The sequence below is a fragment of the Procambarus clarkii genome, chromosome 76 (assembly GCF_040958095.1).
Source record: "Procambarus clarkii isolate CNS0578487 chromosome 76, FALCON_Pclarkii_2.0, whole genome shotgun sequence".
In the NCBI taxonomy this organism is placed as follows: domain Eukaryota; kingdom Metazoa; phylum Arthropoda; class Malacostraca; order Decapoda; family Cambaridae; genus Procambarus; species Procambarus clarkii.
This window is the reverse complement of record NC_091225.1, coordinates 4,194,855-4,215,159: the sequence shown is the minus strand read 5'-3', so window position 1 is coordinate 4,215,159 and position 20,305 is coordinate 4,194,855. Positions and strand designations below refer to the sequence as shown.

At 42.1% G+C, this 20,305-nt stretch overlaps 1 protein-coding gene across 1 annotated transcript in view; it reads right to left on the bottom strand.

Annotated features, from left to right (window-relative positions):
* Positions 1-8,351: 8,351 nt before the first annotated feature.
* The window catches only part of LOC138357133 (uncharacterized), a 30,220-nt gene continuing 18,266 nt past the window's right edge, over positions 8,352-20,305 (bottom strand). The window contains exon 2 of the mRNA XM_069313780.1: positions 8,352-9,058. Coding sequence (XP_069169881.1) covers positions 8,352-9,058 — 707 coding nt within the window. The remainder of the gene's footprint in view (positions 9,059-20,305) is intronic.

The following is a 20,305-nucleotide window of genomic DNA, read 5'->3' as shown; positions in this document are numbered from 1 at the left end:
GAGCCTATTGGGCTCTATCATATCTACACTTGAAACTGTGTATGGAGTCAGCCTCCACCACATCACTTCCTAATGCATTCCATTTCTCAACCACTCTGACACTAAAAAAGTTCTTTCTAATATCTCTATGGCTCATTTGGGCACTCAGTTTCCACCTGTGTCAACTTGTGTGTGTTCCCCTTGTGTTAAATAGCCTGTCTTTATCTACCCTATCAATTCCCTTCAGAATCTTGAATGTGGTGATCATGTCCCCCCTAACTCTTCTGTCTTCCTGCGAAGTGAGGTTTAATTCCCGTAGTCTCTCCTCGTAGCTCATACCTCTCAGCTCGGATACTAGTCTGGTGGCAAACCTTTGAACCTTTTCCAGTTTAGTCTTGTCTTTGACTAATATGGACTCCATGCTAAGGCTGCATACTCCAGGATTGGCCTGACATATGTGGTATACAAAGTTCTGAATGATTCTTTACACAAGTTTCTGAATGCCGTTCGTATGTTGGCCAGCCTGGCATATGCCGCGGATGTTATCCGCTTGATATGTGCTGCAGGAGACAGGTCTGGCATGATATCAACCCCCAAGTCTTTTTCCTTCTCTGACTCCTGAAGAATTTCCTCTCCCAGATGATACCTTGTATCTGGCTCCTGCTCCCTACACCTATCTTCATTACATTACATTTGGTTGGGTTAAACTCTAACAACCATTTGTTCGACCATTCCTTCAGCTTGTCTAGGTCTCCTTGAAGCCTCAAACAATCCTCTTCTGTTTTAATCCTTCTCATAATTCTAACATCGTCCACAAACATTGAGAGAAATGAATCGATACCCTCCGGGAGATCATTTACATATATCAGAAACAAGATAGGACTGAGTACAGAGCCCTGTGGGACTCCACTGGTGACTTCACGCCAATCGGAGGTCTCACCCCTCACTGTCACTCTCTGCTTCCTATTGCTTAGGTATTCCCTTATCCACTGGAGCACCTTACCAGCTACACCTGCCTGTCTCTCCAGCTTATGTACCAGCTTCTTATGCGGAACTGTGTCAAAGGCTTTCCGACAATCCAAGAAAATGCAGTCCGCCCAGCCCTCTCTTTCTTGCTTAATCTTTGTCACCTGGTCGTAGAATTCTATTAAGCCAGTCAGGCAAGATTTACCTTCCCTGAACCCATGTTGGCGATTTGTCACGAAGTCCCTTCTCTCCCGATGTGTTACCAGGATTTCTCTCACGATCTTCTCCATCACCTTGCATGGTATACAAGTCAAGGACACTGGCCTGTAGTTCAGTGCCTCTTGCCTGTCGCCCATTTTGTATATTGCGACCACATTCGCCGTCTTCCATATTTCTGGTAGGTCTCCCGTCTCCAGTGACTTACTGTACACTATGGAGAGTGGCAAGCAAAGTGCCTCTGCACACTCTTTCAGTATCCATGGTGAGATCCCGTCTGGACCAACAGCCTTTCTAACATCCAGATCCAGCAGGTGTCTCTTGACCTCCTCTCTCGTAATTTCGAACTCTTCCAAGGCCGCCTGGTTTACCTCTCTTTCTCCTAGGACATTGACCTCACCTTGTTCTATAGTGAAGACCTCCTGGAACCTAATGTTGAGTTCTTCACACACCTCTCTGTCATTCTCTGTATACCTGTCCTCGCCTGTTCTAAGTTTCAATACCTGTTCTTTCACTGTTGTTTTCCTTCTGATGTGACTGTGGAGTAGCTTTGATTCGGTCTTGGCTTTGTTTGCTATATCATTTTCAAAACTATTCTCTGCTTCTCTTCTCACCCTAACGTACTCATTCCTGGTTCTCTGGTCTCTCTCTCTCTGCTTTCTGGTGTTCTGTTATTCCGGAAGTTCCTCCACGCCCTTTTGTTCAGTTTTTTCGCTTCCATACATGCCCTATTATACCATGGATTCTTCTGTTGCTTCTCGGATTTTTCCCTTTGGACCGGGATGAACCTGTTTATTGCCTCCTGACACTTTTGGGTAACATAGTCCATCATACCCTGTACAGACTTATCTCTGAGGTCTGTGTCCCAAGGTATTTCACTTAGGAAACTTCTCATCTGTTCATAATTCCCCTTTCGGTATGCCAGCCTTTTGATTCCTAGTTCTTTTTTGGGGGAGATAATTCCTAGCTCTACCAGGTACTCAAAGTTCAATACACTGTGATCACTCATTCCCAAGGGCGCTTCCATCTTAACTTCCCTTATATCCCACTCATTTACGTAAATATCAAATCAAGCATTGCTGGTTCATCTTCTCCTCTCATTTTTGTTGGTTCTTTGATGTGCTGGCTTAGAAAGTTTCATGTTGCCACGTCCAGCAGCTTAGCTCTCCATGTTTCTGGTCCTCCATGTGTGTGTGTGTGTGTGTGTGTGTGTGTGTGTGTGTGTGTGTGTGTGTGTGTGTGTGTGTGTGTGTGTGTGTGTGTGTGTGTGTGTGTGCGTGTGTGTGTGTGTGTGTGTGTGTGTGTGTGTGTGTGTGTGTGTGTGTGTGTGTGTGTGTGTGTGTGTGTGTGTGTGTGTGCGTGTGTGTGTGTGTGTGTGTGTGTGTGTGTGTGTGTGTGTGTGTGTGTGTGTGTTTGTGCGTGTGTGTGTGCGTGTGTGTGCGTGTGTGTGTGTGTGTGCGTGTGCGTGTGCGTGTGCGTGTGTGTGTGCGTGTGTGTGTGCGTGTGTGTGTGTGTGTGTGTGTGTGTGTGTGTGTGTGTGTGTGTGTGTGTGTGTGTGTGTGTGTGTGTGTGTGTGTGTGTGTGTGTGTGTGTGTGTGTGTGTGTGTGTGTGCGTGCGTGTGTGTGTGTGTATGTGTGTGTGTACTCACCTAGTTGTGTGTGTATGTGTGTGTGTACTCACCTAGTTGTACTCACCTAGTTGTGTCTGCAGGATCGAGCATTGACTCTTGGATCCCGCCTTTCGAGCATCGGTTGTTTACAGCAATGACTCCTGTCCTATTTCCCTATCATACCTGGTTTTAAAATTATGAATAGTATTTGCTTCCACAACCTGTTCCTGAAGTACATTCCATTTCCCCACTACTCTCACGCTAAAAGAAAACTTCCTAACATCTCTGTGACTCATCTGAGTTTCAAGCTTCCATCCATGTCCTCTCGTTCTGTTACTATTCCGTGTGAACATTTCGTCTATGTCCACTCTGTCAATTCCTCTGAGTATCTTATACGTTCCTATCATGTCCCCCCTCTCCCTTCTTCTTTCTAGTGTCGTAAGGCACAGTTCCCTCAGGCGCTCTTCATACCCCATCCCTCGTAGCTCTGGGACGAGTCTCGTTGCAAACCTCTGAACCTTTTCCAGTTTCATTATATGCTTCTTCAGATGGGGACTCCATGATGAGGCGGCATACTCTAAGACTGGCCTTACGTAGGCAGTGTAAAGCGCCCTAAATGCCTCCTTACTTAGGTTTCTGAATGATGTTCTAACTTTTGCCAGTGTAGAGTACGCTGCTGTCGTTATCCTATTAATATGTGCCTCAGGAGATAGATTAGGTGTTACGTCCACCCCCAGGTCTCTTTCACGCGTCGTTACAGGTAGGCTGTTCCCCTTCATTGTGTACTGTCCCTTTGGTCTCCTATCTCCTAGTCCCAGTTCCATAACTTTACATTTGCTCGTGTTGAATTCTAGTAGCCATTTCTCTGACCATCTCTGCAATCTGTTCAGGTCCTCTTGGAGGATCCTGCAATCCTCATCTGTCACAACTCTTCTCATCAACTTTGCATCATCCGCAAACATCGACATGTAGGACTCTACGCCTGTAAACATGTCGTTAACATATACAAGAAATAGAATTGGTCCCAGCACCGATCCTTGTGGTACTCCACTTGTTACTGTTCGCCAGTCCGACTTCTCGCCCCTTACCGTAACTCTTTGGCTCCTTCCTGTTAGGTAGTTCCTTATCCATTCTAGGACCTTTCCCCCCACCCCCGCCTGCCTCTCGAGCTTGAACAGCAGTCTCATGTGCGGTACTGTATCAAAGGCTTTTTGGCAGTCCAGAAATATGCAGTCTGCCCAACCATCTCTGTCCTGTCTTATCCTCGTTATTTTATCATAGAATTCCAGAAGGTTTGTTAGGCACGATTTCCCTGTCCAGAACCCATGTTGATGTTTGTTCACAAACCTAATGTTCTCCAGGTGTGCAACCAGTCGCAGCCTAATTATTCTTTCCAGTATTTTACAGGGGATGCTTGTCAGTGATACAGGTCTGTAGTTAAGTGCCTCCTCCCTATCTCCTTTCTTGAAGATCGGCACGACATTTGCCTTCTTCCAGCAACTGGGCAATTCTCCTGACATAAGTGACTCATTAAAGATCATTGCCAGAGGCACGCTGAGGGCCTGTGCTGCTTCTTTTAGTATCCACGGTGATACTTTGTCTGGTCCAACTGCTTTAGTTGCATCTAGAGTTGTCAACTGTTTCATTACCTCCTCTGCTGTCACCTCTATATCTGATAGTCTTTCATCTAGGGTAACCCCTTCCAACAATGGGAGCTGCTCAGGCTCGGTAGTGAACACTCCATGGAAACTGGCATTCAGTGCCTCGCAGATTTCCTTGTCACTTTCAGTATATGCCCCCTCTGTCTTCCTTAGTCTTGTCACTTGGTCGTTCACCGACATTTTTCTTCTTATATGACTGTGTAGTAACTTAGGTTGTTTTTTCGCTTTGATTGCAATATCGTTCTCATAGTCCCTTTCCGATGTTCGTCTTATGTTAATGTAATCGTTCCTAGCTCTGTTGTATCTGCTTCTGTTGTCCTCTGTTCTTTGTCTTCTGTACTTCCTCCACTCCCGTCTGCTGGCCATTTTTGCTTCCTGACACTGTCTATTAAACCATGGGTTATTATATTCCTTCTTATTTTTTCCCTTTACCGTTGGTATAAATCTCTCTTCGGCCTCCTGGCATTTCTGTATGACTAGGTCCATCATATCTTGGACTGTTTTTCCTCTAATTTCTTCCTCCCACTGCACTTCACCCAGATAGTCCCTTATCCTCATATAGTCCCCTTTCCTGTAGTCAGCTCTCCTTTCCCAGATCTCTTGTCCCATGGTCATAAGTTTGAATTCCATCATGTAGTCAAAGACTAGGACACAATGGTCACTGGCCCCTAGAGGTATTTCATGCTCTAAATTCTCGATATCTTCTACGTTCTGGGTGAAAATCAGGTCTAATAGGCTCGGTGCATCTCCTCCTCTTTCCCTTGTGTCTTCCTTCACATGTTGTGTCAGGAAATTCCTGTCTATAACATCTACTAATTTTGCTCCCCACGTTTCGTCCCCTCCATGGGGATTCCTTGATTCCCAATTTATCTCTCCATGATTTAGGTCCCCCATGATCAGCAGCTTCGCTCTCATTCTGTGGGCTAGTGTTGCTGCCTTCTGCAGTTCATCTATACATGCTTTGTTGTTGTCATCATACTCATGCCTGGGTCTTCTACTGTTTGGTGGGGGATTGTAGATTACCAGGATCACAATCTTCCTCCCATCTACTGTCAGAGTTCCATGTATGAAGCTTGTGCACTCATTGGTAACTCGATTTCCCAGGTCTTCAAACTTCCATTTCCGCTTTATTAGGAGTGCTACTCCCCCTCCCTGTCTCTGTGTCCTCTCTTTTCGTATCACCTGGTACCCTTCAGGAAAGATTGCATCTGAGATCATGTCATTAATTTTAGTTTCCACAATTGCAACTATGTCAGGATCTGCTTCACTCACTTTCTTTTATCTCTTCTGCTTTATTAGATACCCCATCAGCATTGGTGTACCAAACCTTGAGATTCTTCATGGAAACTCTTGTACCAGAGTTCTCCCTTTCTCTGGGGGTCTGGGGGGATCTGAGGGATGTCTGGGGGGTGACTGGGGGCAGAGGGGATCTGGGGGACCTGGGGGGTGTCTGGGGGATGACTGGGGGCGGGGAGGGTCCGGGGGATGTCCGGGGGGATCCGGGGGGTGTCTGGGGGGGTCCGGGGGGTGTATTCAGAAAGAGTGCTTGGGGGGCTACTGGGGGCTGGGCTTCTAGGAAGGTAGGTAGGAGGGTCTGGGGTAGGGCCTGGGTAGGTAGGTATGGAGTAGGAAGGGCATACTGGGTCTGAAGATTAGGGAGGGCATAGAGGGATTGGGAGATAGCGTAAGGTTGGGAGACAGATAGAGGTTGAGAGGTTGGGAGGGGGAAGGATAGAGGGGGTGGGGGGGACCTCCCACCTCCCTCGCAAGGGTGGGGGGTCACATGGAAGGAGAGGGGATGAGGAGGGGTGAGGGCTGGGTAGGCTTTGGGTGTTGAGGGGATGAGGTCTGGGTGGGTTCTTGGGGTTGAGGGGATGAGGTCTGGATGGGTTTTGGGGGTTGAGGGGATGAGAGCTGGGTGGGTTTTGGGGGTTGAGGGGATGAGGGCTGGACGGGTTTTGGGGGCTGAGGTGATGAGGGGGTCCTTGGAATGTGGGATGAATTTGACTCCAGTGGGGTCATAGGGGTCAAGGGATGTGCTGGGGAGATAAGCAGGGGCGGCTGATTTGGGGAAGGGGTGACCTGAGAAGCACGTGTGAGCTGGTTAGCATGGGGTGGTTTAGCACTGGGGTGTGTAGCTGCGCTCAAATGGGAAGAGTCGTACTGTTGTTTGCTTGCTCTGTGGGCAATCTGTTCCTCCTTCGTCATGAATTTGTCAATAAATACGTTGTAGTAATTTTCGCTACCTCTGAGTAGGTGTTTGTGATGCAGTATGTAATCCACTGCCTCTTCGTTAGTGAACTGTACCAGGACAGGTCGTTTCCTGTTACAGTTGTATGTGTGTGTGTGTGTGTGTGTGTGTGTGTGTGTGTGTGTGTGTGTGTGTGTGTGTGTGTGTGTGTGTGTGTGTGTGTGTGTGTGTGTGTGTGTGTGTGTGCGTGCGTGTGTGTGTATGTGTGTGTGTGTGTGTGTGTGTGTGTGTGTGTGTGTGTGTGTGTGTGTGTGTGTGGGTGTGTGTGTGTGTGTGTGTGTGTGTGTGTGTGTGTGCGTGTACTCACCTAATTGTACTCACCTAATTGTGCTTGCGGGGGTTGAGCTTTGGCTCTTTGGTCCCGCCTCTCAACTGTCAATCAACTGGTGTACAGATTCCTGAGCCTACTGGGCTCTATCATACCTACATTTGAAACTGTGTATGGAGTCAGCCTCCACCACATCACTTCCTAGTGCATTCCATTTATTAACTACTCTGACACTGAAAAAATTCTTTCTAACGTCTCTGTGGCTCATCTGGGTACTAAGTTTCCACCTGTGTCCCCTTGTTCGTGTCCCACCCGTGCTGAATAGTTTGTCTTTGTCCACCCTGTCAATTCCCCTGAGAATTTTGTAGGTGGTTATCATGTCTCCCCTTACTCTTCTGTTTTCCAGGGATGTGAGGTTCAGCTCCTTTAGCCTTTCCTCGTAGCTCAATCCTCTCAGTTCCGGGACGAGCCTGGTGGCATACCGCTGAATCTTCTCTAACTTTGTCTTGTGTTTAACTAGGTATGGACTCCAGGCTGGAGCTGCATACTCCAGGATTGGTCTTACATAAGTGGTATACAGGGTTCTGAAAGATTCCTTACACAAGTTTCTGAAGGCAGTTCTTATGTTGGCCAGTCTAGCATATGCCGCTGATGATATTCTTTTGATGTGGGCCTCTGGGGACAGGTTCGGTGTGATATCAACCCCCAGATCCTTCTCTCTATTTGATTCTTGCAGGATTTCCCCTCCCAGATGATACCTTGTGTTCAGCCTCCTGCTCCCTTCGCCTAATTTCATCACCTTACACTTTCCAGAGTTGAACTTCAGCAGCCATTTTCTAGACCATTCCTCCAGTTTATCCAGGTCATCCTGTAGTCTCTGTCTATCTTCATCCGTCTTGATTCTTCTCATAATTTTTGCATCATCAGCAAACATCGAGAGGAATGAGTCTGTACCCTCTGGAAGATCGTTCACATATATTAGAAACAGGATGGGTCCAAGTACTGTGTGTGTGTGTGTGTGTGTGTGTGTGTGTGTGTGTGTGTGTGTGTGTGTGTGTGTGTGTGTGTGTGTGTGTGTGTGTGTGTGTGTGTGTGTGTGTGTGTGTGTGTGTGTGTAGTTGAATATGAGCGAAAAGGTAAGATTAATGATTTTAAAACTTATCTTCTCAATATTTATTATGTTTTTCTTATGTTGTGTCAGAGTCAACAGTTAGTGAGACAGTGACAACAGTGTGACAGTAACAATAGTTAGAGTGACAGTGACAACAGTGTGACAGTAACAATAGTTAGAGTGACAGTGACAACAGTGTGACAGTAACAATAGTTAGAGTGACAGTGACAACAGTGTGACAGTATCAATAGTTAGAGTGACAGTGACAACAGTGTGACAGTAACAATAGTTAGAGTGACAGTGACAACAGTGTGACAGTAACAATAGTTAGAGTGACAGTGACAACAGTTAGTGTGACAGTGACCACAGTTTGTGTGACAGAGGCAACGGTCAGTGTGACAGTGACAACAGTTGGTATGACAGTGAGAACAGTTTGTGTGATAGTGACAACAGTTAGTGTGATAGTGACAACAGTTGGTGTGACAGTGGCAACAGTTGGTGTGACAGTGACAACAGTTGGTGCGACAGTGACAACAGTTGGTGTGACAGAGGCAACAGTTGGTTTGACAGTGACAACAGTTAGTGTGACAGTGACAACAGTTGGTGCGACAGTGACAATAGTTGGTGTGACAGAGACAACAGTTAGTGTGACAGTGACAACAGTTGGTGTGACAGAGACAACAGTTAGTGTGACAGTGACAACAGTTAGTGTGACAGTGACAACAGTCAGTATGACAGTGATAACAGTTAGTGTAATAGTGACAACGGTTAGTGTGACAGTGACAACAGTTGGTGTGACAGTGATAACAGTTAGTGTGATAGTGACAACAGTCAGTATGACAGTGATAACAGTTAGTGTAATAGTGACAACAGTTAGTGTGACAGTGACAACAGTTAGTGTGACAGTGACAACAGTTAGTGTGACAGTGACAACAGTTAGTGTGACAGTGACAACAGTTAGTGTGACAGTGACAACAGTTAGTGTGACAGTGACAACTGTTGGTGCATGTTAATGTATGTGACGTCGTGATGCTCGTCAATAAAGTATTTACGTTACTGTAGCTCTGGAGATGACCAATATTGCTGCCTATCCTGCTGTGTGGTAGTACTTATAGACCTGATGAGGACCATCGTACCGATGTACAAGACAATTTGAAATTTGAAATCTTAAGTATTCAATTGGACAAACCGGGAAACTATTTTTTTACTTGTGTTGCGTTGACAAGCTAAATGAATCTAACCTAATTTTTCTAGGCCTAATACACGATATCTGAGGCCTAACATAGTACAGTATACTACTATCTCAAAGCTAAGTACGTACGAATTTGTGACTATTGACGATGGAACTATCTAAACAGGAGGATGAATTGAATATTTAAAGCTGCAATGCCCTAACATATGACATATGACATATCAGTTAGACATTTTTTTTTTATGGGGGGTAGACGGACTCAATGTTGTCTTTCTGAGAAGGAGGTGTGTTCTTTGTGGGAAGGGAGTTGTGAACTCATGAAAGGAGCGGCTCTCATTTTAAAACGGGATGCTTATGAGAAAGATATTATGTCTTTGTGAGAGTCAGTGCTGTTTTTTCTCCAACAGTGCTGTGTTTTGGTGGAGATTATTTTTTGGGAAGGATACTGTTTTCTGAGAAAGTTGTTATCTCTATGGGAGGGAGTGTTGCTTTTTTTTTTAAATTGGTACTAACTTTGTGAAAGGGGTGATCTCATTGTAAGACAGGGTGCCCTTTTGTGACACGGGTGCTGTTATTGTTACGAGAGGAACTGTTGTCTTCGTGAGGTTATCTTGAGGTTATCTTGAGATGATTTCGGGGCTTTTTAGTGTCCCCGCGGCCCGGTCCTCGACCAGGCCTCCACCCCCAGGAAGCAGCCCGTGACAGCTGACTAACTCCCAGGTACCTATTTACTGCTAGGTAACAGGGGCATTCAGGGTGAAAGAAACTTTGCCCATTTGTTTCTGCCTCGTGCGGGAATCGAACCCACGCCACAGAATTACGAGTCCTGCGCGCTATCCACCAAGCTACGAGGCGAGGAGGGATGCTGTATTTTTAGAGACGTATTTTTTTAATGAAATGGGTTCTGTCACTGAGAGAATAGAACAGATTTTATGAGATAGTTGTCTTTGTGAAAGTTGTGGAAGGAAATTCTGATAAATTTACCTCCATTATCAGCTTACATTAAAGTTGACCCGTTTCAGTTACAGATAAATTACAGATACACTTTTCTCAAATTTCCATACCCCTACCTCTCACATGTCATCATCCAGTATACACTAAACATCCAGTACACACTAAACATCCAGTACACACTAAACATCCAGTGTACACTAAACATCCAGTATACACTAAACATCCAGTGTACACTAAACATCCAGTATACACTAAACATCCAGTATACACTAAACATCCAGTATACACTAAACATCCAGTGTACACTAAACATCCAGTGTACACTAAACATCCTGTATACACTAAACATCCAGCATACACTAAACATCCAGTACACACTAAACATCCAGTACACACTAAACATCCAGTACACACTAAACATCCAGTGTACACTAAACATCCAGTGTACACTAAACATCCAGTGTACACTAAACATCCAGTATACACTAAACATCCAGTATACACTAAACATCCAGTGTACACTAAACATCCAGTATACACTAAACATCCTGTATACACTAAACATCCAGCATACACTAAACATCCAGTACACACTAAACATCCAGTACACACTAAACATCCAGTACACACTAAACATCCAGTACACACTAAACATCCAGTACACACTAAACATCCAGTACACACTAAACATCCAGTACACACTAAACATCCAGTACACACTAAACATCCAGTACACACTAAACATCCAGTATACACTAAACATCCAGTACACACTAAACATCCAGTGTACACTAAACATCCAGCATACACTAAACATCCAACATACACTAAACATCCAGTACACACTAAACATCCAGTACACACTAAACATCCAACATACACTAAACATCCAGTATACACTAAACATCCAGTGTACACTAAACATCCAGTGTACACTAAACATCCAGTGTACACTAAACATCCAGCATACACTAAACATCCAGTACACACTAAACATCCAGTATACACTAAACATCCAACATACACTAAACATCCAACATACACTAAACATCCAGTGTACACTAAACATCCAGTGTACACTAAACATCCAGTGTACACTAAACATCCAGCATACACTAAACATCCAACATACACTAAACATCCAGTACACACTAAACATCCAGTACACACTAAACATCCAACATACACTAAACATCCAGTATACACTAAACATCCAGTGTACACTAAACATCCAGTGTACACTAAACATCCAGTGTACACTAAACATCCAGCATACACTAAACATCCAGTATACACTAAACATCCAACATACACTAAACATCCAACATACACTAAACATCCAGTATACACTAAACATCCAGTATACACTAAACATCCTTTATATATTAAACATCCAGTATACACTAAACATCCTTTATATATTAAACATCCAACATACACTAAACATCCTTTATATATTAAACATCCAACATACACTAAACATCCAACATACACTAAACATCCAGTATACACTAAATTTCCAGTATACACTAAACATCCAATATACAATAAACATCCAGTATACACTAAATTTCCAGTATACACTAAACATCCAACATACACTAAACATCCAGTATACACTAAATTTCCAGTGTACACTAAACATCCAGTATACACTAAACATCCAGTATACACTAAACATCCAACATACACTAAACATCCAGTATACACTAAACATCCAGTATACACTAAACATCCAGTATACACTAAACATCCACTATACACTAAACATCCACTATACACTAAACATCCAGTATACACTAAACATCCAGTATACACTAAACATCCAGTATACACTAAACAGCCACTATACACTAAACATCCACTATACACTAAACATCCAGTATACACTAAACATCCAGTATACACTAAACATCCACTATACACTAAACATCCACTATACACTAAACATCCAGTATACACTAAACATCCAGTATACACTAAACATCCAGTATACACTAAACAGCCACTATACACTAAACATCCACTATACACTAAACATCCAGTATACACTAAACATCCAGTATACACTAAACCGGACCGTAAATACACGACGGGCTTGGCTAACGGGTTCCAGAGAATTTTATTGCCAACACATTGATACCAAAATGAAATACGTAGCTCGAGAATTGGTGTCAGGAGAGTGAAAAGATTATACACTTTTTGGTGTTTACGCTCAAGAGCCCAAAATGCTGCGTGCACAATGCGCTATTTTTTTTCACGGGACGCGCGCGCATTAAAGTGTTAATTAATATGATTTAGGTATGAAAGATTAAATATAAAAATTACTGAAAAATGGGGCATTGCCCCATTACCTAACGACTCACATTTTATATAAGGACATATTAAGTTTACAAAGCATGCAATTGGCCAATCTGTACTATAATTAACACAATAATATACCCAAACATTGAGAATCGAAGTCTAATCTGACAAGTTGCCAGAAAGTAAGTTTAATGACAAGTTTACAAACTGACAAGTTTAATGTAAGCGATTTAAGAGTAGTTTGTGCAGTACTGTCCGTTGAAAATGTTCTCAAACATAGCACACATGCACACAGTTTCGATGTACACAATGGTCTCCAGTCGGGAACTTGTCGCTCCAGCCACCGCTATCATGTTCCCTGGAGGTGGGTGACTGGTCATGATATATATATCATTTATTTCTGGTCCACACGATTAAATATAGATACAGTGGGAATAAAAGGTAAATATATAGTGGATGTATTAAACATTGGTGATATTTTTAGTACAAATCAATTCCCTCTAACAGATTTTAATTAACCATTACCAGAAATCGTTTGATGTTCCAACAGTATTTTGAATAAATATGTTCTTCTCGAACCTCCTAGATCCTTGAGAACGCATGCACAAGGTCAAGTAAGCATTCATAGCCAATGGCGGATGTTACCATTAAGGCATTGTCATGTTGGAACCAGTTGTATGATTTTCATAGATGTATGATCTATTAGATCAATAGATGTAAGATTTGATAGATTCTGATATGATGTAGTTGATGTATGATATAGATTATGTTATGATTTAGTAGATATTACATTTCTTAGATAATAACACATATATAGTGGGTGGAATTTTCCACATCTTCCAGAGGGAGAAAATGGCCACAGAGTTCAATATTTAAGATCAGCAGTGACCAAATGTTCATTTACTCTCCATTAGACTGGTAATACAAACAAATTTTGTTTGCACTTTAATGCAACTGTCTGTTGTGGACGTATGTTCGTGTTTGGTGTCTGTAGGTCATTTGCAGTTAGAGGTTCTTCGGGTCACCCTGGATCTAACTGAACCATTGACTCCATATGGATTAGTTTGTCCAATGGATCCATCTGCAGTGACACAGATCCAGCATGGAAGAACTGCAGGGTGGAAACATATTTCCCATAGACATGCTTCCCATAAGCTACTAAGTTAGCACTGTTATTTGAAATCATCAGCTTAGGGCATGTTTAGCATGCTGCATGTCTGCAGAAAACCTTGATAAATGATTGGGCAGTTATATTGGGTGTTACCTTTGGATGTACTGCTCTGGTAGTAGCACAGGTGAACAGACAGATGAATGCCTTAATAGTTCGTTTATATGCAGTTCCTATTAGATAGATGGCTCTTGTATAATCTACTCCTGACGTCTTGAAAGGATGTGGATGAACCACTCACTCCCTTGGCAGAGGTGGTGACCAAGGACATGGGCAAGTTCTTGCATCCTACCTTCGGTATATCATGCACTTTTTCAAGATTGATTTGGCTGACTGTCTTCCTTGAGGAATACTGCTGCTGTCTGAGATGTATGAATGAAGTACTACTGTCTGAGATGTATGAATGAAGTACTACTGTCTGAGATGTATGAATGAAGTACTACTGTCTGAGATGTATGAATGTGTCTAACACTCCTCCAAGTTTGATGATTTGTTGATGTGTATGTAACACATCAAACACACCTTGCGATTGAATGCTTCTTTGGCAAAAGCCATGGGAACATAGTATCTAGACTGATATCTGCATGTTTGGGTCTTCCTTCACAACGTAGAATGTTATGATTATCTTGGTCTATCCTCACACCGTGATTGAGCGTTAACTTATGAGGAAGATTTTCGTAGGCATTCCTATAAGTTTCTCCCTGGGTTTGTCTTACTCAATAGATAAGTGGTCCTGGAAAAAATGTATTTTATGCCCCTTTCATGGGATAATGAAACACGTTTTGTGTTACAATTATTAATTTGGTAAACAAGGAACGATGAGTACAATCTAAGACTGATGTTTGAGCTTGCTGCCTGGTGGTAGTTATGGATTTCGTCATGATGATATGTGGCTTTTATTCCGGCCAACTACCATTCAATAACCATCGAGGCCATAGAAACCAAATATCTTCCTTCGCAAACTGTTTAAACGTCATTCCTCTTGATAGCAGATCATCTGGATTATCATTAGTTGGTGCATGCAACAATTGAAAGCCTGCAGAAAATTTCCTAATTTCCGAAACACGATTTCTTACATACAGTATTTGACTGCTGTCATTCCATACCCTTTGTAAGACAGCTTCATTGCCAGACCATATAATAACATCAGTGAGATTCATTGTACAAATGATTTCTTTGATTTGCACTTCTAAGTGTGTCCCTATAAGCAATGCGTTTAGTTCCATCTGAGGCAAAGTCCTCTTCTTCATTGGAGCGACTCTGGCCTTAGATATGTAATCACCGACTTTGATTATTACATATGACTGATTGGAAGTCACTAAGTAAGCACAGGCTCCAGAAGCTCTGTCTTACGAGTCTGCGAATACATGTTTTGTTACTTCACCATTTTCCTCGATTATGTGTATTGGAAAGATTATCTGTTCGACTAAAGTTTGTTCAGGAGCCATTTCCATCCACGCCTTTTGAAACTGGGATGGTAGTGGATCAACCCAGCTAACTTTTGTCTTCTAAATTCTTGCACCAATAAACGGCATCTAATTGTTAAAGGGTTTAATAGACGAAGTGGGTCAAATACTTTACTGACCAATGAAATTAAGTTCTTTTTTGTAGTAATGCAATAGTTTACTGGTTCTGATTTGATTAATAAGGTATGAGATGTGAGATCCCATTCCATACCCAATACCTTTTGAGATTGAAGTACAAGATATTGATCCGGTCTCGATTTGATTATTCAATGATGCATTATTTGAGGCTGATCACTGTAGTGGCATGTTGGCACCTTGTAGTTCCTTCTTGGCCTTTTTGATATTGTTGTAACAGTTCAATTGTACTATTAACTGTCCCTTGAAAATTATATATGTATAGATTTTGACTGATTTCAGCATTATAGAGACTGGATGACTTTTGTAGACGAGTATCTAGAGTTGTCTGTAGCACGAATGGACTGGATGTTGCTCCGAATAGGATAGAAGATAATCTGTAAGTCACAATTGGACTCTTTAGATCTTTTGGGTTCGCTACCCAAAAAACTTAGTGAAGTCTATATCTTCTTCCTGTAAGCCAACTCTTAGAAAAGATTTGTTTATGTCAGCTGTATATGCATATTTTTTAGGTCAAAACTTCAGCAGTATATCATACAATTTCTGTGTTAGACTTGGACCTGTTTGCAGGCAATCATTTAGACTGGGCCTTGGGCCCAGATTTAGAGCAACAATTAAAAACTATCTGTAAAAGAGTTTTTTTCTGATTATGCCCATATGTGGTAAAAAATGGTCACTTTGCTTATTGTCATGTTTCACAATTTTGATAAGTTGATTTTGTAGCTGTTGAGCAATAATCACATGGTTGAGTTGTAAATGCTCTGGCTTTTTAATTAGCTTTGCTGACATTGATGTAAATTGACTATAAGCTAACCTATAGGTGGTTGGTAAGGTTTTATTGTTAAGTTTCCAAGATAATCTTACCCAATATGGCCCATCAAGATACTGTACAGTTTCAAGGTATTGATTGTAGGTACAAATATCATCTGGGTTTGGTTGTTCAGTAATTATTCCTATTGCATCAAGTTCCCACAATTTATGTATGGATTCTAATCCATCATCAATTATGTGGGGGATTGTAAATGGTGACTGTTCCCTGCCCAGTCAGGCTACCATTACTGTTTCTTCAAGGTGTGATTTTTCAAAAGTTGAAGGTTCCAGATCTTATACAGGTCCTAACATCAATAAGCTTCCTGTTAATTGGAGTAATTTCAAACCTATGCATTTCTCTGATCTCAAAATGAATAGGTAAAAGTAGCCAGCTCCTATCAGAATTCTGATATACCCTATGTAGTCGGAATCGATCATGGGATCTGCTAATTTAATTCCTTTTTCTGTTAGGAATTTTGTGGTGGCTCTGAGACCAGTAACTTTTAGCTCTGTAGGAACTTTGTCCACCAATATAGCTATGACTGTATTTTGATATGTACCTAGAAAGACATTAAGCTTTACCCTCTTTATTGGATTGAGGACCCGAATTCGTAAAAAAAACTGATGTTATTATAGATACTTCATTTGAAGATTTCGGTTGTAAAGTTTCTGCTACCAACCGTCCGTCAAGTGCTCCATCTCCTGCAACACTTCCTGCCGCGTCCGGCTGGCCGGAATGTTGCCAGATACAGCCAGTTGTTGTTCGCGCTCTATTTAACCCTTAGGAAAACTTCCGGCCAGATCTCATACTTTGTTAAGAGCTTGATGGCCGAGTACGCTGTTTTCGGATTTGCGTATGTGACAAAAGCATACTCTCGAGTAGTTACGGTAAAATCCACGAGGAGTCGAAGCTGATAGACAGCGCTGGCCTGCTCCAGCACCGGCAGGAGCTGGTCCTCGTACAGGTCATGGGCAGACACCCCACACACACCTCACTGCCGAGCACGGGCACTGTTAAGGGGGCTTTTCACACTAAATTAAAAGTTGTTTAATTTGCTTATAAATTTTGTTATGAAATGGTTATAGAAAGGGCTGCAACTGGTCCAAGTTTCACCATCACACCCTAAACAGAAAAGGAGAAAAAAAATACACAACGTATTATGCAACGAATGTTCAACATTCTCAAATAATCTCAGGAAACACATGTGTCAACTAAAATGTTTACTATGTGCTGTAGAAGCACAAACTCTTGTAATAATTGTAATATGTATGTGCAATATATTTATATGTAAATTTTTTTTTTTTCTTTTTTTTTTTCTTTTTTTTTTTGGCCAATTTTTTTTCTCGTTTGTTATCAAGGGATTTGCATGAAACTTGCACACCTTGCTCAATGGATGCCTATCTGCAAGGGTGTCAATTATGAACGAAATCTGTCGAAGTCAAGCTCAGCTACAGGTGGCCGAACTTGGATCTTTATTTTACTCTGGAAAGTAATTTACAAATTCAAGGCGTTTCTCAGCTTTCATTTATTAATCAATTTACATGCAAATTACACCTTATATGTAGAGTTTGTGCTTCTACAAACCTATTGAGACATTTTAGTCCAAAGTCCATTTGTTGATTTTATAAAAATTTATAAACATCATATATTGCATATTTTTGGAAGGGTAACTTTGAAAAATTATATTATTGCACTAAACACTTTCTTTGATAAAACTGATCAATACAATCTATTATTATGTGTTAGTTTAATATCTGAGTGTTATAGAAATGATTTTAGTTGACACATGTGTTCCCTGAAATTATTTGAAAATGTTGAAAGTTCGTTGCATAATACGTTGTGTATTTTTTTTATCTTTTTCTGTCTAGGGTGTGATGCTGAAACTTGGACCAGTTGCAGCTCTTTCTATAACCATTTCATAAATAAATTTATAAGCAAATTGAACAATTTTTACGAAACCCGTAATATGCCACCTTAAAATACTATGCCCAAGTTTACCATCCGAGTGCCGGCGGTGGGGTGGTTCAAATAACTTCGGCTATCACTTTCTTATGTCCAGTCGTGATGGTCGAGTGGATTAAGGTGTCCTGTACACGCCAGTTGCCTTGCTCCTGGCCGTATGGGTTCGAGTCACTTCTGGGGTGTGAGTTTTCTGTTGCATATAGTCCTGGGGACCATTCAGGCTTGGTCGCATTTGTGTTCCTCATGTGTGCCCCAAAGAATGAGGTGATTTGATAAAATACTATGCCCAAGATTACCATCCGAGTGCCCGCGGTGAGGTAGTTCAAATAGCTTCGGCTGTCACCTCATTACGTCCGGTCGTGATGGTCGAGTGGATTAAGGTGTCCTGTACACTCCACTTGCGTTGCTCCTGGCAGTATGGGTTCGAGTCACTTCTGGGGTGTGAGTTTTCTGTTGCATATAGTCCTGGGGACCATTCAGGCTTGTTCGCAATTGTGTTCCTCACGTGTGCCCCAAAGAATAAGGTGATTTATATATATATATATATATATATATGTCGTACCTAGTAGCCAGAACTCACTTCTCAGCCTACTATTCAAGGCCCGATTTGCCTAATAAGCCAAGTTTTCCTGAATTAATATATTTACTATAATTTTTTTCTTATGAAATGATAAAGCAACCCTTTTCTCTATGTATGAGGTCAATTTTTTTTTATTGGAGTTAAAATTAACGTAGATATATGACCGAACTTAACCAACCCTACCTAACCTAACCTAACCTATATATATAGGTAAGGTTAGGTTAGGTAGCCAAAAAAAGCTAGGTTGGGTTAGGTTAGGTAGGTTAGGTTGACGAAAAAACATTAATTCATGAAAACTTGGCTTATTAGGCAAATCGGGCCTTGCATAGTATGCTGAGAAGTGAGTTCTGGCTACTAGGTACGACATATATATATATATATATATATATATATATATATATTTATATATATATATATATATATATATATATATATATATATATATATATATATATATATATATATATATATAACTGAAAACTCACACCCCAGAAGTGACTCGAACCCATACTCCCACAACTGGTATGTACAGGGACGCCTTAATCCGCTTGACCATCACGACCGGACATAAGGAAGTGATAGCCGAGGCTATATGAACCACTTCCCCGCCGGCACTCGGATGGTAATCTTGGGCATAGCATTTTATCAAATCACCTCATTCTTTGGGGCACACGTGAGGAACACAAATGCAAACAAGCCTGAATGGTCCCCAGGACTATATACAACTGAAAACTCACACCCCAGAAGTGACTCGAACCCATACTCCCACAACTGGTATGTACAGGGACGCCTTAATCCGCTTGACCATCACGACCGGACATAAGGAAGTGATAGCCGAGGCTATATGAACCACTTCCCCGCCGGCACTCGGATGGTAATCTTGGGCATAGCATTTTATCAAATCACCTCATTCTTTGGGGCACACGTGAGGAACACAAATGCAAACAAGCCTGAATGGTCCCCAGGACTATATACAACTGAAAACTCACACCCCAGAAGTGACTCGAACCCATACTCCCACAACTGGTATGTACAGGGACGCCTTAATCCGCTTGACCATCACGACCGGACATAAGGAAGTGATAGCCGAGGCTATATGAACCACTTCCCCGCCGGCACTCGGATGGTAATCTTGGGCATAGCATTTTATCAAATCACCTCATTCTTTGGGGCACACGTGAGGAACACAAATGCAAACAAGCCTGAATGGTCCCCAGGACTATATACAACTGAAAACTCACACCCCAGAAGTGACTCGAACCCATACTCCCACAACTGGTATGTACAGGGACGCCTTAATCCGCTTGACCATCACGACCGGACATAAGGAAGTGATAGCCGAGGCTATATGAACCACTTCCCCGCCGGCACTCGGATGGTAATCTTGGGCATAGCATTTTATCAAATCACCTCATTCTTTGGGGCACACGTGAGGAACACAAATGCAAACAAGCCTGAATGGTCCCCAGGACTATATACAACTGAAAACTCACACCCCAGAAGTGACTCGAACGGGGTGTGAGTTTTCAGTTGTATATAGTCCTGGGGACCATTCAGGCTTGTTTGCATTTGTGTTCCTCACGTGTGCCCCAAAGAATGAGGTGATTTGATAAAATGCTATGCCCAAGATTACCATCCGAGTGCCGGCGGGGAAGTGGTTCATATAGCCTC